Below are 20,689 nucleotides of genomic sequence, written 5' to 3'. Positions count from 1 at the left end.
GGCTAGTGGTTATCCCTAGGTTTAGGCTTAGTGGTATCCCTAGGGTTAGGCTTAGGGTTATCCCCTAGGGTGTAGCTTAGTGGTTATCCCTAGGGTTAGGTTTTGGTGTTATCCCTAGGGTTAGTGATTATCCCTAGGGTTAGGCTTAGTGGTTATCCTAGGGTTAGCTTAGTGTTATCCCTAGGGTTATGGTATTGTTATCCCAGGGTTGGTTATTGTTATCCCTAGGATAGGTTATGGGTTATCCTAGAGTAGTGGTTATCCCTAGGGATAGGGTTATTGTGGTTATCCCTACGGCTAGTGGTTATCCGTAGGATAGGGTAATTGTGGTTATCCTAGCCTGAGTGGTTATCCCTAGGGATAGGGTTATTGTGGTTATCCCTACGGCTAGTGGGTTATCCCTAGGGATAGGGTTATTTGGTTATCCCTAGGGATAGGGTTATTTGTGGTTATCCCTAGGGATAGGGCTATGGTTATCCCTAGGGTTAGGGTATTGAGGTTATCCCTAGGGTTAGGTATGGTGTTATCCTAGGGTTAGGGCTATTGTGGTTATCCCTATGATTGGGTTTATTGTGGTAAAATATCAAATGGTCACGTCACATGTTAGCAGATGTTATTGCGGGTGTAGCGAAAGCTTGTGCCTCTAGTTCCGACAGTGCAGCAATATCAGACATGTAATCTAACAATTCCACAACTACCTAATACACACAATCTAAGTAAAAGGAATAAGAATATATAAATATATGGATGAAGCAATGACCGAGCGCATAGGCAAGATGCAATAGATGGTATAAAATGACAGTATATACATATGAGATGAGTAATGCAAGATATATAAACATGATTAAAGTGACTAGTGATCTATTTATTAAAGTTGCCAATGATTTCAAGTCTGTATGTAGGCAGCAGCCTCTCTGTGTTGTGATGCGTTTTAAAGTCTTGATGGCCTTGTGACCCTAGGGATAACTAACAATAACCCTATCCCGCTCCTGCCCGCACGTCCAGCATCACTACTCTGGACGGTTCTGACTTAGAATATGTGGACAACTACAAAATACCTAGGGTCTGGCTAGACTGTTAACTCTCCTGTCCAGACTCACATTAAGCATCTCAATCCAAAATTAAATCTTGAATCGGCTTCCTATTTCGTAAACAAAGCATCCTTCACTCATGCTGCCAAACATACCCCGAAAACTGACCATCCTACCGTCCTCGACTTCGGCGATGTCATTTACAAAATAGCTTCCACACTCACCTCAAACAAATGGATGCAGTCTATCACAGTGCCATCCATTTTGGTCACCAAAGCCCCCATATACTACCCACCACTGCGACCTGTACGCGTCTCGTTTGCTGGGCCTCGCTTCATACTCTACGCAACACACTGGCCCCAGTATCTACAAGTCTCTGCTAGTAAGCCCTCACGCCTTATCTAGCCACTGAGGTACACATAGCAGCACCCACTCGTTAGGCACCCGCTCCAGCGGTAATTCTCAGCTTGTCCTCCCCCAAAGCAATCCTCTTTTGAACCGCCTTCCCTTTCAGTTCTCCCAGCGTCGTTCAGGTTTGGCCGTTTAGGGCCGTCATTCGTAAAAGGAATTTGTTCTAACCGACTTGCTAGCTAAATAAAACTTGGTGCTGTAGTGTCCTTGGAGGAAATAGTTTCCCCCGGTGATGCTTGTGTGTAGAGCACACACTTCTGGAAGACCTGCGGTTGTGGGTGGTGCAATTGCTGTACCGGCGTGGTGATACACCGAACAGAACTTTTAAAATTCCACCTTCGCACTGCTTCCCGTCGATGTGGTTCGGGGGTGCTCACCTCTGCTGTTTCCTGAAACCACAATGCATCTCCTTTGTTGACATTGGAGTGAGAGGTTGTTTATTCCTGACCACACTCCGGAGCCTCACCTCCTCCCAATGTAGGCTGTCGTGGTGGTAATAGCCGCTATACATGTTGGGTCGCTCTGCTACTGGTAACGTATTCGGGTGTTAGGTTTATAGTGGTTATCCCTAGTGTGGTTATAGTGGATATCCAGGTAGTTTAGTGTTATTCTGTTGGGTTTATAGTGGTTATCCTAGGCTTGGGTTTATAGTGGTTACTCCAGTGTATATGGGTTCCTAGGGTTTTGGTTTTATAGTGGTTTCCCTAGGTTGGGTTTTAGTGGTATCCCTAGGGGTTGGGTTTATAGATGTGTATCCCTAGGGTTGGTTTATAGTGGTTTATCCCTAGGGTTATGGGTTATAGTGTTATCCTAGGGTTAAGGTTTTATAGTGGTTATGCCCTAGGGTTATATTGGTTTATAGGTTGGTTATCCCTATGGGTTGGTTTTATATGGTTATCCCGTGTTTTATAGTGGTTATCCTGGGTTAGGGTATCCTAAGGTGGGTATAGTGTTATCCTAGGGTGGGTTTAGTGTTATCCTAGTGTGTGTTATCCCTAGGGTTGGTTTTATAGTGGTTTCCAGGGTTGGGTTTTATAGTGTGACCCTAGGTTGGGTTTATAGTGGTATCCCAGGGTTCGGTTTATAGTGGTTATCCCTGGTTAGGTTTTACGTGGTTATCCCTAGGGCTTGGGTTTATAGTGGTATTATCTAGGGTCGGGTTTATAGTGGTTATCCCTAGGGTTTGTTTATAGTGGTTATCCCCTAGGGTTCTGGTTATAGATGGTTATCCCTAGGTTGGGTTTATTGTTATTCCCTAGGGTTGGGCTTTATAGTGGTTATCCCTAGGGTTAGGAGTTTAGTGGTTTCCTAGGGTTGGGTTTTAGTGGTAATCCCAGGTAGAGTTTAGGGTTATCCTAGGTGGTTATACGTTACCTAGGTTAGGTTTATGGTTACCCTAGGGTTTGGGTTTATATGGTTATCCTTAGGGTTGGGTTATATGTCGTTTATCCCTAGGGTTGACGGTTATAGATGGTTATCCTAGGGTTTGGGTTTATAGGTGGTTATCACTAAAGTTAGGGTTTATAGTGCTTATCCCTAGGGTTGGTATGTGGGTGCGGCGCAGGTGTGTTCTAAGTGGTTATCCCTAGGTTACTGCTACCTGCAGTGTATTCCCTAGGCCTGACTCACCACATCCATGCAAGTTCCCAATTTTCACAACTGGCTAATCTGCACGCTAACTGCTAGCGAACTCTTATGCTAAGCTGTTAACTACGTTATAATTTACAATGTTCCATCCAAATGCCTCACAGGCTCTTTGCTAATGCTACACTAGCCGCGCTAGCATTTTACCACTGGTAAAACTGACCATCCTACCGATCCTCGACTTCGGCGATGTCATTTACAAAATAGCTTCCAACACTCTACTCAACAAATTGGATGCAGTCTATCACAGTGCCATCCATTTTGTCACCAAAGCCCCATATACTACCCACCACTGCGACCTGTACGCTCTCGTTTGCTGGCCCTCGCTTCATACTCGTCGCCAAACACACTGGCCCCAGGTCATCTACAAGTCTCTGCTAGGTAAAGCCCCGCCTTATCTCAGCTCACTGGTCACCATAGCAGCACCCACTCGTAGCACGCGCTCCAGCAGGTATATCTCACTTGTCTCCCCCAAAGCCAATTCCTCTTTTGACCGCCTTCCCTTCCAGTTCTCCCAGCGTCGTTCAGGTTTGGCCGGTGTAGGCCGTCATTGTAAATAGGAATTTGTTCTTAACCGACTTGCCTAGCTAAATAAAAATTGGGTGCTGTAGGTGTCCTGGAGGGAAAGTAGTTTCCCCCCGGTGATGCCTTGTGTAGACCGCACCACCCTCTGGAGAGACCTGCGGTTGTGGGTGGTGCAATTGCTGTACCAGGCGGTGATACAGCYCGACAGAAACTTAAAACTTTCCACCTTCGCCACTGCTGTCCCGTCGATGTGGTTCGGGGGGTGCTCCCTCTGCTGTTTCCTGAAGTCCACAATCATCTCCTTTGTTGACATTGAGTGAGAGGTTRTTTWTCCTGACACCACACTCCGAGAGCCCTCACCTCCTCCCTGTAGGCTCGTCGTTGTTGGTAATCAGGCCTACTACTGTTGGGTCGTCTGCTAACTAGGGTTAGGTTTATAGTGGTTATCCCTAGGGTTAGGTTTATAGTGGTTATCCCTAGGGTTGGGTTTATAGTGGTTATCCCTAGGGTTGGGTTTATAGTGGTTATCCCTAGGGTTAGGTTTATAGTGGTTATCCCTAGGGTTGGGTTTATAGTGGTTATCCCTAGGGTTACTCTACCTGCAGTGTATCCCTAGGCTTACTCCACATCCATGCCAAGTTCCCAATTTTCACAACTGGCTAATTCTGCACGCTAACTGCTAGCTAACTCTTTGCTAATGTGTTAACTACGTTATAATTTACCAATGTTCCACCATGCCTCACTAGCTCTTTGCTAATGCTACACTAGCCGCGCTAGCATTTTACCACTGTTTCCCCAATGTCACGCTAGCCAGCTGTGATTAGCGTGTAGCCATAGGGAGGCGGGTAGAGAGCATTTCTAACACCMCCTCTGTTAAAGCATGAAATAATCTCATCCTCTTAGACATCAAACTAAATTTCCAGATTAATAATTCAATATTGACTCGACTAAAAGCGAAACCCTCTAAAAATAAAAGCACTGCTCTCAGCGTAGCGGTCAGGAGTAGAGTGGAGAGGCGGGATGGCAGAGGACACACGATGGGGACCACAGAGTGTGTGTCCTTCCCTCATCCCTATTGACAAATCTGGCTACAACCCCCCTTACTGTAATCAGACGTGCATGTTTCTTATTGAGCCTCTGTACAGAACTCATCTCTGCCTTTACGCTTCTCCTTATAACAAGGTCTGCCTCTCTTTGACCTCCTTCAGGACAATACTCTATTCTTCTCCTAATCTGATCAACATGATACAGTCAGAGTACCGTTTGGTACACAGCCCCCCGTACTTATCAAATAGATGATAAGACGAGGGGCTGTGTACCAAATGTCCCTCTATCCCCTACATACAGCCGCATGGGGACCTGGTCAAAAGTAGTGCACTATATAGGAAATAGGATTCCAGTTGGGACACAGACAGGAACTAGGAGGCCATAGAGTCACATTTAACATTTCAATATCCCTGACGTGGAAATGGGATGAGTTTAGCAGGGTAACGTGTGTGTGTGTGTGTGTGTGTACAGTGACTTCACTCACCAGAGCTGCAGTTTGACTCTTCTTCCATCTAGGAGTATCGTAGTTGTCTTGTAGTCGATTCCTGCCAACAACATAAAGTGATGTTAATACCATCTCTCTTAGTCTACTCTGAATGTATCTAGGCCTTGTACAGTATGTCTGAAAAACTGGTCAGTGATCATTCTCGATTGAAGGAGGGGAGAGAAAAAGAGAGACAGGCTGTGGAAACTACTCCTAACCTCGCTGCACAATGGTATGAACCAATATTAGAGACACACTGCAGTTCTCCCTGCATGTACACAGCACCACCCGCGACATAGGAAATTTTACAGAACCACGAACCGCACATTTGTGATGACAACTTATCCGATATCTACTGGGCGCTGCACATGGCACTTACGATAAGTGCGGTGGCCATCCACAAGGCAGGCTACATATGCGGTGACCTGTTGCCCTGGAATCAGGCGTAGAAGAGGTAGCCGGCAACCCCATTGAAGAAGAAACACCATTGTAAATAGCAACCCATATGTGTTTAATTATTTTCCCTTTGTACTAACTATTTTGCCGTCATATATATGAACATTGAATAATGTCTTTATTCTTTAGGGAACTGTTGTGAGTGTAATGTTTAACTGGTTCATTTGTATTGTTTATTTCACTTTTGTTGTATTATCTACCTTCACTTGCTTTGGCAATGTTAAACATATTGTTTCCCATGGCCAATAAAGCCCCTTGATTTTAATTGAGAGAGAGAGCAGAGAACACACAGACAGACACAGGAGAGCGAGAGAGAGAGACAGACAGCGAGGAGAGAGCGAGACAGACACAGAGAGAGAGAAGAAGAGAGACGAGGAAGAGGAGCAGAGACAGACAGAGACAAACCTGGCCTGCCCAGAGAGGACAGGCTGTGCTCACTCTGCTCCAGGGGAGAGGTAGAGCAGAAGTGCATTTCCTACTACACTGTGACAAATACTCAGACCTAAGAGCATATTTCTTTCCCCAAATTATAATTCAATACAAAGAATTTGAAACTATAAAAGATTAGAAAATCAAATATTTATTGGGGTGAAAAGCCAAAATGTGCAGTTTTGGCAGCCAAATATGTGTCCCTCCTGCCACAACCTGAGGGACAGCCAGTGAAAAATGCAAAGTAATGTTGATAAATATTTCCCATTTAGCTTAGTTTTGTTTGTCTTTCGGTACCAGGTCATGTGTCTTCTCAGTCAGTTGACACTGGTCTACTATGTTGCTTTAATGTATTGTTGTTCTGATTAATATATTGTTGTTGTAGCTGTTTATTAATGGTAATCCCTATGTCCACTACCTACTATTATTTATTGCTGTTAGTCCCCCATCCATTTATTTATATATAAATAGTATATATTATTCTTGTGGTAATATATTAACATAGAATTAAATATTTATTTAAATTTTTCGATATGATATCTTTGACAATGGTAAGTATAATAAACTTGCCATGTCAATAAAGTCAAATTGATTTGAATTGAAAGACAGAGAGAGAGAGAGAGAGAGAGAGAGAGAGAGGAGAGACGCAGAGAGAGAGAGAGAGCAGTAAAGGACGTAGTAGGACGCACGTGAGATGAGAGATGGCAGGCAGACGCAGAGAGGAAGAGGAGAGCTAGGAGGGACGGAGACGCAGAGAGCTGGAGAGAGCGAGAGAGAGAGAGAGGAGCGCAGAGAGGAGAGAAGAGAGGAGAGGAGAGAGAGAGAGACGCCAGTAGAGAGAGAGAGAGGACAGAGAGACGCCCCGCAGAGAGATGAGGGAGGGAGAGAGCAGGACAGAGCACGAGAAGAGAGAGAGAGGAGAAGTAGCTGGCAGTTAAGACAGGCTCGGAGAGAGCATAATGGAAGTTTGGTGTAGCCACTCTGGAGACGAAGAGGAGTAGCGGAGAGACCGCAGAGAGAAGAGAAGAGAGAGCCGCAGAAGAAGAGAGAGAGAGAGACGGGCGGCGCCGAGAGGAGAGAGAAGAGGAGAGAGAGCAGAGACGAGAGAGAGAGACGAGAGAGAGAGAGAGAGAGAGAAGAGAGAGAGAGAGAGAGAGAGAGAGAGAGAGAGGAGAGAGAGTAGAGAGAGAGAAGAGAGAGAGAGAGAGAGAGAGAGAGAAGAGCAGAGAGAAAGACAGGCTATGTGCACACTGCCCACAAAATGAGGTGGAAACTGAGCTGGCACTTCCCTAACCTCCTGCCCAATGTATGACCATTATTAGAGAGACATATTTCCCTCAGGATTAACAACAGATCCACAAAAGAATTCGAAAAAACAAATCCAATTTTGAATAAACTCCCAATATTCTATCTGGGTGAAATTCCACAGTGTGCCATCACACAGCAGCAAGATTTGTGACCTGTTGCCACATAGAAAAGGGGGCAACCAGTGAGAAGAACAAACCACACTGTAAAAATACAACCCATATTTATGTTTATGTTATTTTTAAGGTTGTGTGCTTTAACCCTTTGTACATTGTTACAAACACTTGCCATATATATAATATGACATTTGTAATGTCTTTATTGTTTTTGAAACTTCTGTATGTGTAATGTTTAACTGTTCATTTTTATTGGTTTATTTTTGACTTTTGTATATTACCTACCTCAGGCTTGCTATTGGCTTAATGTTACACATGCTTTTCCCATGCCCAAATAAAGTCCCCTGATGAAGTGATTACCTGAGAGAGAGCTAGAGAAGAAGGCAGAGAGAATGGAGAGAGTAGAGAGAGGTAGAGAGAGCATGTATGGAGAACCAGAGAGAGAGACCGCCCAGAGGACGAGACGGCAGAGAGAGAGAGAGACGGAGAGGAAAATCGGGGGCCAGAAGAGAGAGAGACGAGACAGAACCAGACAGACAACGAGCACAGACGAATAAGAGGATACTAATGGGGCTCTGTATGTTTCAGGAGGAATCAGGAGGTAACATGTGGAAGAAGAACTCTCCATCTGTCATCCAGCAGGGAGCAGATTAAACTTTAACACTGAGTGAGTGAACATGTCTACATCCCCTATGGGGCCTGGTCCAAAGTAGTGCACTATAACGGGGAATAGGGTGGTGAGGGAGGTGGGCAGACGTGTGAAGCAACGCTGATGAACGCATGCACAGATTAAACGCACACACGCACACACACACACACACAGGTCACTCAGATGACTCCTAAACAGAGTCTAGAGTGTTAGACATTCCAAAGTGACACTGGGATAGAAATCTGATCCTGTTGARAATCCCCCGACATTAGAAGGGCCCCCCGACTCCTAAGGCAGTGACGGCTGCTTCCATACCTGGCCCTAGAGACCTCATCAGACACAGCATCACAAATCACTCACGCCACCACACTCACGCCCTTCATCCGTCACACTGGACCTTTTCAAGTGCTGATTCCATMATCTGGAACATTTAGCTAAGTACTTGAAATCTTCTTACGTTGTTGATTACGATGGCATATTGGCATAATGTCAAATACTGGTGTGCACATACAGACACACAGACACACACTAATGTGCTTAGTGGCAGAGATGTAATGAGACTTTACATGACCCTGCTATGCTTTCTCATCAGACACGTAGGTGGGGTCAAAGGGCAGGATTCCTAGGCTGTGTGTGTGTGTCTCTCAAAGGCCAGGATTCCGTAGACCAGATCCAATGTTAACCCATCACCCCACAGACATTACGCTACCACCACAGAATGACACATACGTGTGTGTGTGTGTGTGTGTGTGTGTGTGTGTGTACGTGAAGATGACAACAATGTGTTTGCATAGAAATCAAACTAAATCCATGACCATCTAAGGGTTAAGTTACAGTAGTGATGATGAAATCCCCACTGGATCTCACCCAGTGAGAATGACTCATACTGCACAGCACAGACAGCTACATAGTGACAGCAGCAACACACACACACACACGTCTGCAAGCACGCACGGATACATGCAAACAAAGACACACACAAGCACACTAAACCTGTGAGTATTATGATGAAGCTTCAGTAGGTACTCAGAGCCGTACCATGTCAGGAAGCAGCAGTGTACTGCGTGTCTGCTCAATAAGAGGTCCTGATAATTACAGTAATAAACGGCAGAAAAGCCACGCTTTACTGTTGGCCAATGAGAGCAGCACAAATGTAACATTTGCATTGCATTCATTCCTTTACACTTGTGTGTATATGAGGTAGTTGTTGTGAAATGGTTAGATGACTTATTAGATATTACTGTCACGGTCGGAACTAGAAGCACAAGCATTTCGCTACACTCGCATTAATATCTGCTAACCATGTGTATGTGACCAATAAAATGTGATTTGCATCGTCATAATGGACTGTATTGCATCGTCATAATGGACTGTATTGCATCGTCATAATGGACTGTATTGCATCGTCATAATGGACTGTATTGCATCGTCATAATGGACTGTATTGCATCGTCATAATGGACTGTATTGCACTGTATTTACTAATATAAAGTGTGTGAGTGTGTGTGTCTCCACGCGTGCGCTCACAGATACCGATGGCAGCTGACAGGTGGCATTTAATGCTTTTCCTCCACATCAAGAGTCAGTTCACCAGTCAAACTGTCACCCCTGGCAACCGCCCTCCTCACGACCTGTACCCATAACGCATCCCTCTAGGTGTCGTTCCGGCCTCTGTGCTGCCTCAACTGTCTGGTTGGGTTTGGATCGGTCCGTCTCTGACTTGACGTTGTGTAATTGGATTGGACATACTGTAGTTTGTGTTGACACCCTGAGGAAGAGTCACACAAAAGCATGGCTACAGTATGTGTCCATAAACTCACACACATGCACGTGTGCTCACACGCAAACACATACAAGAGCTCAGCTACAGACTCCTCTAATTAACAAGGACAAACACATCTACACATACGTTGACTCACTCAATAGTCAGGCACACTGTCCTGTTAGCTAATAGTCATCTTTTCCAATTCATCTACCTATGTAAAAACATCAATAACTCTAATCACAAAAGCTCTATTGAAGCCACCTCGCAGCCATCTTGGCACTCCTCCTCCTCCATCTTGGCACTCCTCCTCCTCCTCCATCTTGGCACTCCTCCACCTCCATCTTGGCACTCCTCCTCCTCCATCTCCTCCAATTCCCACATTCTCAAAAATAGAAATATTGTTTCATTCTCCAATTTTGGGGATTGGGAGTTTTGGGCAAGAAGAATGTCTTTGTTCTCCATACGCTCTGTCCCTCAATACCCCATGGCAGGGAAGATAGTTTCTACCCGGAATTTATGACCGTTGTAAAACCTGTGGTGGGAGAGAGTGAGAGATGGGGGAGCCACAATATACACCCAGAAGGTCCACGTCGTGACAACTCCAATGAAGTTGGAGAAACATCTCAAGGATGATCAATGGAAACAGGATGTACCYGAGCTCAATTCCGAGTCTCATAGCAAAGGGTCTGAAACCTTATTTACATAAGTTATCTTTTCTATTTTTAATACAGTTCGTACAATTTCTAAAAACCTGTTTTCGCATGGTCATGGGGTATTGTGTGTAGATTGCTGAAAAAMCCCCACATTTAATACATTTTAGAATAAGGCTGTAACGTAACAAAGTGTGGAAAAACAAGGGGTCTGAATACTTTCCGAAGGCTCTGTATATCCTTGTTTATGTCTATTGAATGATAGTTGATATGGGATGTGATTCTGACTCTGTTATGAAACTCTGTGTGAGGTGCCAGCTCCAGTTAAAACTGGCAGAGACAGTTTTCATATGAGGGCCCCTCAGGAGTSTGAAGGGTTATTTTGAGAAAAACCCAAAGCCTAGCACATACAGCCTAACACACAAAACACTGTGGAGAGGCGACGTTATGTAAGGGGTTATGATAATCATTATTATGTCTGTTGACATGCATCATCAGAGGTCAAATAGGGGGTGCTTATATTTGTACAAGTGCACTCCCTGAGAGAGTGGGGTCACGGCCAGTGATCAGACATTATTGACAGCGACCCTGGTGCCTTGCTCAAGCTCAGATCTGCACATTTTTCAGCTAGTCAGCTCGGGGATTCGAACTAGAAAGCTTTCGGTTAGTGGCCCAACGCTCTCTGGGTGACCTGCTGCCCTAGCGCCCTGTGTTGGCTGGCAGACCTGGTCACTCACACACACACACACACACACAGTATACTTTCCGTGTAAAAAGAAGTGCTCTCTCTAGGTTTGGATATGTCAGAGTAATTGTATCATTAGTGTGGCTCTACGTATCCAGACAATAAGCAAACAGCTGCATTAGGTTGGTTGATTCCCAATGGGCTCTGGTCAACAGAAGTGCACTATAGAGGAACCAGGGTGCCATTCGGCACACATCCAGTCAGTCACCTACTACATTACTACCAGCCTGATACAGTAAGGCTGAATCMTGCAGGTCACTCCCCCCTTTCCCCCCGTCAACCTTCATCCCTCCATCTCACCTCTCTGCCATCTGTTACTGATTGCATGCATTTTCTTTCAGTATGATTACTGTAGGGCTCAATAGCTCTCCTCCTTCCCCCTCTCTTCTCCTCTCCTCCCTATCCTTCTGTTAAAGGCCCAGTGCAGTCAAAAATGTGATTTGTCTCACAATGAGGTTGGAATAACACTGTGAAATTGTGACAATTATGAAAATGCCCTTTTAGTGTAAGAGCTGTTTGAAAAGACGSCTGAAATTTCAGCCTGTTTTAGTGGGATGGAGTTTTGGCCCTCCATGCTGATATCACCACGCGGTAATTTAGTATTTCTGTCTTTGTACATGCGTGACTCTTTCCCTGTATGTGTGTGTTCTGAACTATAATCAAGTGATCTAATTTGGTTTGGAACTGTTCTGTGGCCTGTGACCTCAACAACAGTTTATGGAAGGATTCTGTTGGAGCAGAGGGATTCTAGAATCTCTGTGGTCACTCCACTGTCTGTGTTCCAACTGTTCCACTGCTTCTGGAGTCTGTGGTCATTCCCCTGCGAGCGCTCCAACTCAGCCATCATCTCATCCAGACCGCCCAGCTCACTCTCTGTGCACATCCCAAATGGTACCCTGTTCCCTACATAGTACACTATTTTTTGACGAGAGCCCTATGGGCCCTTGATAAAAGTAGTGCACTATATAGGGAATAGGGTATGATTTGGGACTGAACCATCTTTCTCTGGCCATGGAGACTGGCTGACCACAGAAATGCTTCCACTCTCCCTTTATTCCATCCTATTAGTAGAACTGACCCAAAACTGAAATGAACGTTGGATCCTGTTGATTCCACATTTAGTAGCCTGACGGCAACAGAAATTGTTGGCCAGAGCGCTGAAGGGGAAACACTGTCTGCATCCTTAATGGCGCCCTATTCCCTATACAGTGCACTACGTTTGACCAGGGCCCATAGGGATCCGGTAGAAAGTAGTGCACTATATAGGGAATAGGGTGCCATGTGGGACACAGCCTCTGTTCCATGGTGTTTAAAACAAGCCAAACCAGCCGGGAGGTGGAGGAAACTGTGGCTCCTATATAAAACACACATCAGATTCATCATATCCTGTGATATTAGCAAAAACAGAGCAGGGCCACAGACAACAAACCATGTCAATACAACCAGGAGAAATTGTAGTGTACAAAAACATACAAAAGATTTCACTGGTCGTGCAAGAGAACACCAAGAGAACACCAAGAGAACACCAAGAGAACACCAAGAGAACACCAAGAGAACACCAAGAGAACACCAGGAGAACACCAAGAGAACACCAGGAGAATACCAAGAGAACACCAGGAGAACACCAAGAGAACACCAGGAAGATATACCAAGAGAACACCAAGAGAAACACAAGAGAACTACCAGGAGACACCAAAAAGAACACCAGGAGTAATTCCACCAAGTATGAGAACACCGAAGAGAACATTCCAAGGATATCACCAAAGAGTAACACCAATGAGAACAGCTCAAGAGATACACCTAAGATAATCATAAGAAGAATCAACAAGTAGAATCACAAATTGATAACACCAAATGAGAACACCAAAGAGAACACCAAAGAACACCAAGAAATACCCACAACCAGTTCTTCAGTGTGTGGATTTTGTCCATGTTTTCAATGTAGAAACCAACACATCATTCAAGCAGCAAAAGTCAGACAGAACTTCATCTTAAAGTAGCAATGTAGAGACAAACCTCAAAATAAGTTTGGAAAATATTTGTCTCTTAATTGGTATACCTCAGGTAATAGGTATACCAAAATGTAATTTAAATTCTTCGAGGGAGCTTGCCATGTGTCCCTTATTGGATTCTCCAGAAGATTAAGTTGATAACTGCCCCTCTATAGTATAATCAGGAAAACCTGTAAAAYATTTCTGTTTTCACAACCACAACACAATTTCGCAGTGATTTTATAAAGTGTTTTTAATAAAGGAGTGCAATAACAAATGGGAGTAGGAACACACACACGTGCGGGGACACACATACACTTCCCACGGGAATAAAGGAAGGACTTCACACCGGCCTTTGATTCCCTCTAGATGACGAYGGCTGGTGTTGTTGTCATGACAACATTAAGAAAGAAACACTAAGAGAGAAAATTAGGTAATTAGCAGCTAACTAAGGTCCTCTGAGGAAAACCCTGTTTGCGTCCCAAATAGATCCCTATCCTCTATATGGTGCACTACTTTTGAACAGGGCTCATAGGAAATAGGGTMCCATTTGGGACTCATACTAACTGCCTTTTATACAGCTCCCTCTAGGAATCAGTCAAACAAACATCMGTTAAAGAGAATAAAAACAAACACTGTTGATGATGATGTTTTACATTTATACCCCATAACACTTTCCCTGAATCTCCAAAGTGCTTCATATTGCATGTTGGSAAGTCTCCCTCAGGAGGTGTGTTAATAGAGAGTGACACATTCTGAATGTCGCAGAGCAGAAAAAACACAATATTGAAGAAAAACAAGAACACAGTGCACTACTTTTGGCCAGAGCCCTGCCATTTGGAACACAATCACTGTAAAACACTTTCTCCATCTACCTGGTTGTTGTCCTTACATAATGGACCGTTTCCTGATACACTGTGTGCTGGTAGCCTGTCTGCCTCACCGCTCACAGAATGGAATTCGTAATGCAATGAACGCAAAAAGCTCCTGGGTTTGTAAAAAAAATATGAACATTATCTTTCTTTAAAACTTTCTGACCCCCTGTAAAGTCCTCAGTTAGGATGTATACCCTCTCTGTTTAGGGCAGGCTATGACAGACTCATTTCACCCTGGAAAAGCTCCCCGACCAGGGGAATGGGGAAGGCCTGTCTGGAAATCGAATTCTATTGGTCACATACACATATTTAGCAGATGTTATTGCAGGTGTAGCGAAATGTTTGTGTTCCTACTGTAGCGCCAACAGTACAGTAATATCTAAGAATTCACACGAATCTAAAAGAATGGAATTAAGAAATATATAAATATTAGACTGAGCAATGTCGGAGTGGCATTGACTTAAATACAGTAGAATAGAAAACAGTATATACATATGAGATGAGTAAAGCAGTATGTAAACATTATTAAAGTGACTAGTGTTCCATTATTAAAGTGGCCAGTGATTCCAAGTCTATTTATATAGGGCAGCAGCCTCTAAGGTGCAGGGTTGCATAACCGGGTGGAAGCTGGGTAGTGATGGCTATTTAACTGTCTGATGGCCTTGAGATAGACTGAAAAACAGCTTCTCGGTCCCAGCTTTGATGCACCTGTACTGACCTCGCTCAGGTGGTTGATGGCCTTGATGATCTTTTTGGCCTTCCTGCGACATCGGGTGCTGTAGGTGTCCTGGAGGGCAGGTAGTTTGCCCCCGGTGATACATTGGGCAGACACCACCACCCACTGGAGAGCCCGGCGGTTGCGGGCGGTACAGTTGCCGTACCAGGTACCCGACAGCATGCTCTCAATTGTGCATCTGTAAAAGTTTGAGGGTTTTAGGGGCCAAGCCAAATTTATTCAGCCTCCTGTTGCGCCTTCTTCACCACACTGTCTGTGTGGGTGGATCATTTCAGTGTACGGCGAGGAACTTGAAGCTTTCCACCTTCTCCACTGCGGTCCCATCAATGTGGATAGGGGCTGTTTCCTGAAGTCCACGATCAGCTCCTTGGTTTTGTTGACGTTGAGTAAGAGGTTATTTTCCTGGCACCACTCTCCCAGGGCCCTCACCTCCTCCCTGTAGGCTGKCTCRTCATTGTTGGTGATCAAGCCTACTACTATTGTGTTGTCTGCAGACTTAATGATTGAGTTGGAGGTGTGCGTGGTAACCATGCAGTCATGGGTGAACAGGGAGTACAGGAGGGGGCTGAGCACACACCCTTGTGGGGCCCCTGTGTTGAGGATCAGTGAAGTGGAGGTGTTGTTTCCTACCTTCATCACCTGGGGTTGGCCCGTCAGGAAGTCCAGGACCCAGTTGCACAGGGCGGGGTCAGACCCAGGGCCCCAAGCTTAATGATGAGCTTGGAGGGTACTATGGTATTGAATGGTGAGCTRTAGTCAATGAACAGCATTCTTACATAGGTATTCCTCTTGTCCAGATTGGATAGRGCAGTGTGCAGTTTGCAGTGCGATGGCATCGTCTATGGATCTATTGGGGCGGTAAGCAAATTGAAGTGGGTCTAGAGTGTCAGGTAAGGTAGAGGTGATATGATCCATGACTAGTCTCTCAAAGCACTTCATGATGACAGAAGTGAGTGCTACGGGGCGATAGTCATTTAGTTCAGTTACCTTCGCTTTCTTGGGTACAGGAACAATAGTTGACATATTGATGCAAGTGGGGACAGCAAACTGGGATGAGGAGAGATTGAATATGTCCATAAACACTCCAGCCAGCTGGTCTGCGCATGCTCTGAGGACGCGGCTAGGGATGCCGTCTGGGCTGGCAGCCTTGCGAGGGTTAACACTCTTAAAATGTCACGTCGGCCATGGAGAAGGAGAGCCCACAGTCCTTGTAGCAGGCCGCGTCGGTGGCACTGTGTTATCCTCTAAGTGGGCGAAGAAGGTGCTTGTCCAGAAGCAAGACGTCGGTATCCGCGACGTGACTGGTTTTCCATTCGTAGTCCGTGATTGTCTGTAGACCCTGCCACATACGTCTCGTGTTTGAGCCGTTGAATTGCGACTCCACTTTGTCTCTATACTGACCTTTTTCCTGTTGGATTGCCTTATGGAGGGAATAACTACACTGTTTGTATTCGGCCATATTCCMAGTCACTTTGACATGGTTAATGCGATGGTTCACGCTTTCAGTTTTGCACGAATGCTGCCATCTGTCCACGGTTTCTGGTTTGGGTAGGTTGTAATAGTCAGTGGGTTGGGAACTCTACTGTTAATAGACATCATGGAGGCTGTACAAGCTTCTAGAATATTCCCAGCAAATTAGTAGTAGTTTGACAACGGACTCTCCCATCATCTCCCCGTCCCTCTGTCTCTATTCCKCTCTCGCCCTATTATCTCTGTCCCTGTGTCTATTCCTCTCTCACCCTATTATCTCTGTCTCTGTCTCTATTGCTCTCTCGCCCTATTATCTCTGTCCCTGTGTCTATTCCTCTCTCGCCCGTAGTAGCTCTGTCCTGTGTTCTCTATTGCTCTCTCGCCCTATTATCTCTGTCCCTGTGTCTCTATTCCTCTCTCGCCCTATTATCTCTGTCCCTGTCCCTCTGTCTCTCTTTCTCATTGTCAACATCTTTTCAACACTCACTTGCCTACCCTCATTCCATTGGATTTCATTTGAGGGTATTTTTWTACACATCTGTTTTATCATTTAGAAATTAAATTACTTTATGTATCTAGTCCCCTCAGTTGAAGATATCATACATATATTTGGACAAATTCACTTATTACTCAATACATGTTCACTAATAGACCTAGCATCAAAGCCACCAAATCATAAACGTACCTAGTGGTTTCCCACAATATCTAATAGATTAGTTGTAATAGAATAGTGTGTAGTAGCCAGACCGAAAGAGAACAAAGAGGTTACCAGAGAGGTCTGCTCTTTCCTGTGCCCTCCCATGAGCATGGTTGGGGAGTAACAGATTACAAAAAAAAATACCAGAAAAAAATATTGTAAATCAGATTACAGATACTTTTTAACAACTAGATGATTACTTCTAGGATTACTTTAAATTAAGAAAGGATTCAGCTATTATTTCAGCCACACCTGTTGCCGACAGGTGTATAAAATCGAGCACACAGCCATGCAACCTCCGTAGACAAACAATAGCAGTAGAATGGCCTTACTGATGAGCTCAGCGACATTCAACGTGGCACCATCATAGGATGCCAACTTTCCAACAAGTCAGTGTCAAATTTCTTCCCTGCTAGAGCTTCCCCGGTCAACTGTAAGTGCTGTTTTTGTGAAGTGKAAACGTCTAGGAGCAACAACGTCTCAGCCGCAAAGTGGTAGGCCACACAAGCTCACAGAACGAGTTCCAAACTGCCTCTTGAAGCAACGTCCTCACACAAGCCTAAGATCACCATGCGCACTGCCAAGCGTCGACTGGAGGGGTGTAAAGCTCACCGCCATTGGACTCTGGAGCAGTGGAAGCGCGTTCTCTGGACTCATGAATCCCGCTTCACCATCTGGCAGTCCAACCGACGAGTATGGGTTTGGCGGAYGCTACCTGCCACAATGCATTGTGCCAACAGTAAAGTTCGGTGGAGGAGGAATAATGGTCTGGGTCTGGTTTAATGGTTCAGGCTAGGCCCCTTAGTTCCAGTGAAGGGAAATCTTAATGCTACAGCAAACAATGCCATTCTAGACAATTCTGTGATTCAAACTTTGTGGCAACAGTTTGGGGAAGGCCCTTTCCTGTTTCATCATGATAATTTCCTCATGCACAAAGCGAGGTCCATAAAGAAATGGTTTGTCGAGATCGGTGTGGAAGAACTTGACTGGGCTGCACAGAGCCCTGACCTCAACCCCATCAAAGACCTTTGGAATGAATTGGAACRCCGACTGCGAGCCAGGCCTAATCGYTCAAAATCAGTGCCCGACCTCACTAATGCTGTTGTGGCTGAATGGAAGCAAGTCCCCGCAGCAATGTTCCAACATCTAGTGAACAGATTTCCCTGAAAAGTGGAGGGAAATATTAATTAATTAATTACTTAATTACTTAAAAATCATACAATGTGATTTTCTGGATTTTTGTTTTAGATTCCGTCTCTCACAGTTGAAGTGTACCTATGATAAAAATTACAGATATAAAAAGTTTTTAATTTTAATTTAGTATATATAATTTAKTATATATACACATGTTAAAGAAAAGGACTAAATTACAAACTTTATTTAAATAAAGTTATAATTTATTTAGTCCTATTCTTTAAGTTATATTTTTGRTTGAGATGGAGAAGGGAATCCAACATATCAATTAACAATTTGTAGACAAACTGGAATTGAAGCCAGWCTAAGTCAGTGGCACAGCTGGAACTATCCAGGCAGAAGATAAAACTCCTTCAAATGTTGATATGTGGTTGCGTTGACAACCAAACACAATTCAATATCATTTTTKAAGTACAATAAATATCTTATTAACAAGGATTCATATCTCCAACTCAACCTAAAATAAAAGTTAAAGAATGGGATTAAGCCAGTGGCTCAGATGGAACTATCCAAACAGTAAATACATTTCAGTTAAATGTTGACATTTGGTTGCGTTGTCAACCAAACACAATATTACTTTTGTAATCCAGTAAATAGCCTGATGTTAAGGCCATTTTACAAACTAATGTAACATTCAACCGTAATTGAATAAAACATACATGTCCACATTGAGGTTACTCGTAACTATATATAATACCTTATATAATCATATAAAGTGTGCATGTTCAAGATAGCATGCATAGGTCGTCACAGGACTGTGATAATCTGTACAGAATCTCGAACGGCATTGATCACTTGCACCATGTAGTTTTAATGTAATCTCAACTRTAATCCAGGTAATTTGGTTCTGCTATCAGATGAAGCACAGTTATAACACAATCTGTTGAATAAATAAACCAAAAATCTGACATTGTATTACCATTTTGAATTTTCCTGTGCTTTTAAAAATGGTGGAAAGCACAGTTATAGACATTTTGTGACAACTAAACCAAAAATCGTACATTTGGTAGTGCTTTTAGATGGTTGAACGCATAGTGTTAACACTTTGGTAATTCAACTAACGTTTGGCTGTCTTTTTGCGTGGGTGAATATAGGTTGTAATCTCATTGATCAACGTCTCAGCCAAATATTATCCATGTTGAAATGACGTGGTGTGCCCAGTGGGTGGTCACTAGCTGGCACAGCCACAAAGTCATAAAACCAGATTTTAAACCTAACCTAACCACACTGCTAACAATAATGCCTAACTGTTACCTTAACTTAAGACCAAAAAGCGAATTTTTGTTTTCATACATTTTTACAATACAGCCAATTTTGACTTTGCAGCTTTCCCATCTAGTGGAAACCGCTCAGTTCTGGCTCCAGGACGAGACTCATGCCAATAAACGTCAACCTGCGAAATATGCGCTCTGGCAACAGCTGCATAGTGCGGATCCCAGCCTATGGAATCAAAGTTTGAGGTAGTTCCTCCCTTCTAAACTCCACTGTGTTATAGTGCTCCATACTGTCAAAAACAMGTTTATTTTAAGGTGGGGCTTTTATTGCTCAATCGAATTTGTGCTGATTCCACAAAWATATTCTTAGGCCTTACAGACACATGCTAAAACTCGTACACATTTGATAAGACTTAAAAAAGCTGCAAACTATCGACTTGTCAAAAAGTGTCACCAACAAAAAACGTAAACATTAGGTCTATAGCAAATGCAGCATATGGCATACATTTTTCACACGCAAATAGCACATTTCGGTAGTGCTGAAACTTAAAGGATTCTATTCCATGAGAGCAGCATTTATTTTTCAACTGGAAGCAATAAGCCCAATCAGTTCTCCATGACAACAAAGTCATAAACAACAGAGTAGGCTAATAAGTCCATAGTTTTTGGGTTATGCTCCGGTAAAACAATTTGGCTCATCTATATTTCCAAGTCCTATACTTTTAGATCAAGGGGTAGGCCTATGAAATGAATTGGAATGACTGGAAATCTGACAGACTTTGGTTTTTAATGTAAAGACAGTCTAATCCTATTCTTCTTCTTCTTCTTCTTCTTCTTATTATTATCTGTAGTACAAAGCAATGAAGCCTACATAACCAACGCATAAAGTAAAATGCAACAAATTTATGGCCAGCTATGTCAACTCTAACATCGATTTATCTTAGATATAGATGTCATTCAATGTAAATGTTTGTATTTTTCTAATGCCTCTTAAGGGGAACATAGTCTAAAAGTAATCAGATTACTTAATGGAGTTTGGATAATCCAAAAGTTACTTTCCTAATAAAAATTTGACAGGTAACTAGAACCTAACAGATTACACTTAGAAAGTAACCTACCCAACATTCTTCCTGAGGTACACTCTCCCCAGGCCTGGAACTAGAAGAGCCCGTCCCTGAGGTACTCTCTCCCCAGGCCTGGAACTAGAAGAGCCCGTCCCTGAGGTACTCTCTCCCCAGGCCTGGAACTAGAAGAG

The 20,689-nt window shown here is 43.8% G+C and overlaps 1 protein-coding gene across 2 annotated transcripts in view; it reads right to left on the bottom strand.

The window, feature by feature from the left end:
* Nucleotides 1-20,689, bottom strand: part of LOC112068165 (ras-related protein Rab-40B) — a 42,346-nt gene that overhangs the window by 18,290 nt on the left and 3,367 nt on the right. For both annotated transcript variants that reach the window (XM_024135225.2, XM_024135226.2), the window contains exon 3: nucleotides 5,143-5,203. In XM_024135225.2, the coding sequence (XP_023990993.1) occupies nucleotides 5,143-5,203 (61 nt within the window). The remainder of the gene's footprint in view (nucleotides 1-5,142; nucleotides 5,204-20,689) is intronic.

This window comes from Salvelinus sp. IW2-2015, unplaced genomic scaffold (assembly GCF_002910315.2).
Source record: "Salvelinus sp. IW2-2015 unplaced genomic scaffold, ASM291031v2 Un_scaffold136, whole genome shotgun sequence".
Lineage (NCBI taxonomy): Eukaryota > Metazoa > Chordata > Actinopteri > Salmoniformes > Salmonidae > Salvelinus > Salvelinus sp. IW2-2015.
Note: the sequence above shows the minus strand (reverse complement) of the source record. Positions and strands in the feature narration are given on the sequence as shown.